Source organism: Quercus lobata, chromosome 2, assembly GCF_001633185.2.
Source record: "Quercus lobata isolate SW786 chromosome 2, ValleyOak3.0 Primary Assembly, whole genome shotgun sequence".
Taxonomy (NCBI): Eukaryota; Viridiplantae; Streptophyta; class Magnoliopsida; order Fagales; family Fagaceae; genus Quercus; species Quercus lobata.
In genome coordinates this window covers 42,679,087-42,685,052 of record NC_044905.1, presented here as the reverse complement: position 1 = coordinate 42,685,052, position 5,966 = coordinate 42,679,087, and the positions used below count along the sequence as shown (strand labels likewise).

General features: G+C 34.9%; 1 protein-coding gene across 1 annotated transcript; it reads right to left on the bottom strand.

The window, feature by feature from the left end:
• Nucleotides 1-1,283: 1,283 nt before the first annotated feature.
• LOC115975661 (ninja-family protein mc410-like) lies at nt 1,284-5,449 on the bottom strand. Its single transcript, XM_031096543.1, has 3 exons — nt 5,241-5,449; nt 2,906-4,020; nt 1,284-2,050 (listed from the first exon to the last, which is right to left on the bottom strand). The coding sequence occupies exons 2-3, from the start codon at nt 3,897-3,899 to the stop codon at nt 1,563-1,565; spliced, it is 1,482 nt and encodes a 493-aa protein (XP_030952403.1). The 5' UTR covers nt 3,900-4,020; nt 5,241-5,449; the 3' UTR covers nt 1,284-1,562.
• Nucleotides 5,450-5,966: the final 517 nt, after the last annotated feature.

Sequence of the window (5,966 nt, the reverse complement as noted above, 5' to 3'; positions counted from 1 at the left end):
AAAACCAAATTATCAAAGTCATGTTATATAATGTAATAAAATAACATTATATTTTTATATACTATCTTTATATATATAATGCAATAGGATAACATCTATGAAATTAAAGAGAAGAAAAAAAGATGAAACTTAAAAACGTAACTTAATCACATTAACTCAAAGTAGAGTTTCAAATAATATAAAAATTCATCTACTTAAAAGTAAATATGCAAGAAAAAATATCTACCAAAATATGAAAAGAAAAAAATTGAGAGAGAGAAATAACCTATTGTTTGTGAGGGAAACTATGTATAGAATGAGAGAGGATTGTAGATATATAATAAGAGAAGGAATATAAGAGTAGTAAAAAATAAAGGAAGATAAAAGGATAAATGAAAAGTGATATTAAGATAAATAATAGTGGGGAGATGGAAAGGTAAAAGAGGGAAAAAATTGGAAAAAGTATAACATTAAATTGGGACATTAATAGTGGATTCTAGTTAGTTCAACTGGTAAAGTTCCTAATGGTTGTATAAGAGATTTGTGGTTCAATTTCTGCTTATACTAAAAATTAATTAATGTTTTAGTCTGATGATAAACAGCTATCATTAAGAGCGGACAGTAAAACTCTCCAAAAAAAAAATTTGGGACATTAAAAGAAAAAATAAATAAATAAGAGAGAGATTGTTAAAAATAAATAGATGATATGATTTAACAAAAACATAACAATAATAAATATAAACTAGATTACAAGAGCTTTACAGAGAGGACTGACGAAGTCGTAAATCAACTAATTTACAAAGTCTCAATTTTGGAGACATTTCTGTTTGATAAAAAAGGAATGAATATTGAATAAAGATTAATAGATGACTGTAAACAACAGCAGTTCAATGGCTAATGGAAACGTTCACCATGTGAATTTGTTTAACCTCGCCAAAATTTTTGGTTAGAAATGTTAAATCCAAACTAGCACCAACTAATACAGGTGTTACCCTCTAGAGTAATTACCCAGACACATCAGTACGTACCCTTCAAGTGCATGATAATTTCACAGACCAGTATTAGAATTCACAAGAGAGGTTCCTTATGTTATGACCAAGATACTTTGGGTATATTATATGCAATTTTGTCTACAAATATCATCTTCAATGAAACTGCACATGGTCAGTTGCATGAACTCTCACCTTTAAAGCATGACCAACCTTTTGGAGAACCATCTAACCATCGTTAGAATTCCACTTCAGCCTCAAATTCTAAAAATGAAAAATCCCATAACCTGGATGAGGATCATGTTGGAGTGCGTAAAGCAGCTAAAACTTGTATCATTTATACAAAGATTTTTTTAATCAAAAGCTACTGTAATAGGACTAATACAATAATCTGACTAAGAAATTATGGAGGGAGATTATTACATAAAGCTGCAATATTTGATTGCAAAAGCTAAGCCAACTGATGTAAGGAAGACAAATAACAAGCAAGGACAATGACGAAAGGAGGAATCTTGTAGGTGCAGAGAAAAACATCCAGGTTTTCCTCCACAAATGTCAAGAATTATTAGTCCAGTTGAACACAACGTCACAGAATCAGCTCTGAGCAGAGGCTGCAGGATTGCTACTAGGAAATGTTGCCAGATTAGTGCCATTCTCTTGATTAACATGTTCTTCACTAGCATGACGAACAAACTCTTCAGGAGACATATGAGAACCATGGCAAGCACAAACAATCCTAATTTGGTTTGTGTTGTATTTGTAAGTAACACCCGAAATTGTCCTTCCATTTGGACCTGGAGCTGTGGTAGAAACCCATGGTAAGTTTGGGTAAGAACCACATCCCCCAAACTTCAGGTCTGCCGCAACGCCTGGCTTTATAGCTGAAAAATCGAGAGAAAAACCATCTACTGTTAAGCGATCAGTAGCATCTTTTGCCCTGAGGTTTGTGCTACTCCCTTTCCCATCTTCTTCTGCCTGAGAAGAGGACCCCTCTTCAGGGCCATGCTGTTTGCCATCACCTTTGGCCCGTTCTGAAATCCTCCCATCATGTTGTGTAGCCTCTGATGAATTAGGCGCAATTACTTGCAATAGCAAGTACATCAATACAAAAGGGGTAAGAATACACAAAGACAGTCAAACATAATATCATACAGCTAAAAATATTGATTATAGTAATCAGTATCAGCAGAACTGCTTGAATTTCTAACAACAGCATAGGAAGGAATAGCCAGAGAGTTGAAGCCACTGGAACATGTTCTAATTGATCTAGTTGAAGATATGTCCCTTTGTAGAACTTCATAGGAGGTCTCATGCAATCATATTATCTGATGATGATATTCTACTAGCAGCTAAACTTTAAAAAATGTCATACCCAGTGCACAAAACTCCCACTTTTGCAGAGTTTAGGAGGTCATGGTAGACAGTCTTACCCCCAAATTTCTGGAGAGATGATTCCTGGACTCGAACTTGCGACTTGTTGCTTTTAGCGGAAAGCACTTGCCCTCACAGTTAAACTTTAAAATATCAAAATCAGGTTTAGTATAATCCCAATTCTCTCTAGGGCTCTAGTTAAAATCATTCTTGCATCCTATGCTAGGTGATAAAACATAAATTAAGTAAATTAGTCAAGATCAACATTTCAACTATGTCCAGTTCATTGTCAAGAAAGGTCTGAATCCTGTGTGCTGAAGAATATGGTACGGTCACCACTGAGATTTTTTTTTGCATAGGTAAATAGTGGGAAAGGGGGCAGTGGTATTCAAACCACAGACAACGGGCATCACAAAGGGTGCTAGTACCATTTGGCTATCACTTGAACCTAGGTAACCATTGAGATTATTGGAAAAAAGTTTCTCCACATCCATCTATTAGATTTTTAATCCTTGTTTCCACAAAAGTTATAAAATAGTGAATAGAAAAACGTTGAGATATTTTACCTGAGTTTGGTGGACCTCTACCAGCATAGGAAGGGTGGAACTGTTGAGCTTGAGAAACCAAACCCCGCGAGTTATCCTTATCCAACATTGGAAGCTGGACTGGAGGATAGCCAAACATCAGCGGCAAGTTGCCAGGATTCACAGATTGTGTTGCTGATCGATCACTACTTGCAGCAGGCATCACCTGCACCATACCGGGGAGTGGATGGCCTGCTGTGCTGGTTGCACCAACAGAGCTTGACTCCTTCACAGGTAAAGAGTAAGGTACATTCATCACGTTTAAAGATTGGATGAAAGGAACACCATAGGTCACATTGCCAAGTTTAAATTCATTTTCTGATGGACTGTTAAACCTCTTCTGCCCATTTAAGTCCAGAACACTTGAATCAGCAAACCCACGAACCTCAGAAGAAGCACCAACACCAAAGAATCGTTTGGAGCCATCATCATGTTGTGAAACAAGCCTAGAGGTTGAACCCTCAACTTCAGACTCTGCCACATCTTCATTTTCAGCAGTTGAGCCATCTTCTGTTGTTATAGAAATGTGCGATGTTCTTGTCTTGTCATGTAAATCAGCATGAGCTTCTCTCTCAAGCTTCTTTTGATGGTTCATCTCATCAAACAACATCTTACGCTTGTTACCCACCTCTAGCCGTTTTTCTTCCTCCATTTCAGCAGACTTGTTACTGCTTGCAACCCAGATTCCTCTCCCATTTAAGTTTATAGAAACATCTGCTTCAACATTGGTTTTAGTGAGGTCATTAAAAAAGTTTTCCTGAGGCTTTACTGAATCACTTCTTTGAGATCCTGTACTTGAGTCCTGCTTCTGGGTGCCAGCTTGAAGAAAGTTTTTAAAATCATCCACTAATTTATTCCCTCTATCACCTTCTTCTGTCCTAGCATCTGATGAGCTACCAATTTTACCCTTGGACTTGACAGACAATCCACCACAAGATAGACCCAAGCCAAGGTCAAGTCCGTTCTCATCTTCCATTTTATATCAGACTGAAGTATATCAAAACAGTTCAAGCACAATCTATTCCAGTTCTCATTGTTGAGCAGACTACTTTCCTCACAATTTTTATATGATGAGCAACCCACTCAAAAATATATCCCTGAAAATTAAGGGCATCACATAAGAATAAGAATTTAACGGGCAGGAACAGCACAAGTATATTTGACGAGTAGAAGAGTGAGGAAAGAATCATTGTAATTAGGAGTGGCCTTGAAAAAATTTAAAAAGACACAGAAAAAAACTAAAGAATTACAGCACTCAACCTAATTAACCATTGGCATTAAGCCAAGCACAATTGGTTCAAAATTTAATCATAACCATTAAGATTGGGTTAAACTGGTTAAAAGTTTCATTAGATACTTATTTACTTATAAAAAAAAATAAGGTTAGAAGCTCCATTTAAGTTGTACAGTGTACACAAACATTGACAATATAGAGGTCCAACATGGTTCAACAAATGGAAATTGCTAGAAACCAGAAGATGCAATCAACTACAGAAATTACTCCACATCCCAGATAAGTAGGGAATAGCAATCACTCCATTAAAAACACCAAGCAACCTCACTTAATTTATAACAATTACTTATTTATGCTTAAAAAAAAAAAAAAAAAGAATTTGGCATCATATGACTTAAAACAAAACTTACCCAGTACTCAATACACTTTCAGAAAGCCAAAATAAACAACTTTGTAAACAACCACTCTGAACCACCTCCATATTTTATAGGATGCTATTCACTAAGACGAGTTTGATAGCTGAGAAAGTGTGAAACGTATAGAGACACAAATTTCAACCTTAGATTCCATTCGGTTGGCACCCATATATGACGCAGCTGAACTTAAAACACCCCTGTATATGACTTAGTTGAGCTGAAATGTTCCATTTCAGGAAACAATAACAACAACAAATTATGAGACCCAGAAATTTGCTTTCTCAAAATTTCCACCCATTTTTTCAGCAATCAGTCCCAGATCTACCAACCACCAAATCATGCATTCAAAGCCATAAATAAACGAAATTGAAGATACCCAAAATATTAAAACTTCATAAAGTGAAAGAAAGGAACAAACTTGAGCCCTTATATAGAAGGGTTAGGATGCATGATTAGCAACTTATTTACAATCGATCAAAGGAAAATCAAGATACCCATGTTTTACAAATATAAACCATCATTCAAATCAGACAATATACAGTGAAAGAAGCGCATAAATTCCAATAGATTGCCCACAAAAGAAACAATAGAATCACAAAGACAGGCAAAAAGAGAAACAAGAAGTTCAAAATAAACAACAAAAATAACTAAGAGGGGAGAGAGATACCTGAATTAGAGTAGAGATTGGATCAAACCCTCGACCATGGTGGCTTTGCAACAGAGCACAGTCAATGAGATTTTAGAGAGAAAAAGAGAAAGTTTGAGTTTTGGTATAAAGTAATGGGAAACAGGAAACTTCACCTATTTCTTTTTTCCAGTTTTTCCTTTGAGCATGTGATTATTGTGTAGATTCTCTTTGGTCTTTATTTATTTATTATTTTATGTCTGTTTTACCTCCTTGTGCCAGACCGCCAGACCCACTCCAACCCTTTACCTTTGGTTCATTATTATTATTATTAATATTTATACGAGGTTCATCTTTGTTTAGCAGCAAAAGAAGGTTCATCTTTGTTATTACTTTTGTTTCTCAAAAAAAAAATCTTTGTTATTACTTTTTTTTTTTTTTTGGGAATTGAAATTATAATAAGTGTAATTATTATTTTGGTTTGAGATAAAAATCTTATTTTAATTTCCTTTAAGTGTACATGTGTGAAACTCTTTATTACAAACTTGAACCACAATTCTTACCTAATTTTACAAAAAATTATATTTATAGAGTGAGTGACTAAGGGTATCAAATAGGTAGGTTTGAGGTGAACATAATTAATTTAGGTATATAAAACTCATTTATCCATTAAAACTCATTTAACTAATTGTTTTTAACCCAAGTCTAGTCCAACTCAATTATTATGGATAAACTCCAACTCACCCAATTACCCAATTATCAAAATTA

What these genes read in the sequence shown, in the direction of transcription:
- LOC115975661 (XM_031096543.1), bottom strand. Translation starts at nt 3,899, where the DNA reads ATGGAAGATGAGAACGGACTTGACCTTGGCTTGGGTCTATCTTGTGGT. An exon ending in TAGAGGTCCACCAAACTCAG is followed by an intron (nt 2,051 to 2,905) that starts GTAAAATATCTC and finishes TGCTATTGCAAG; the next exon opens with TAATTGCGCCTAATTCATCA.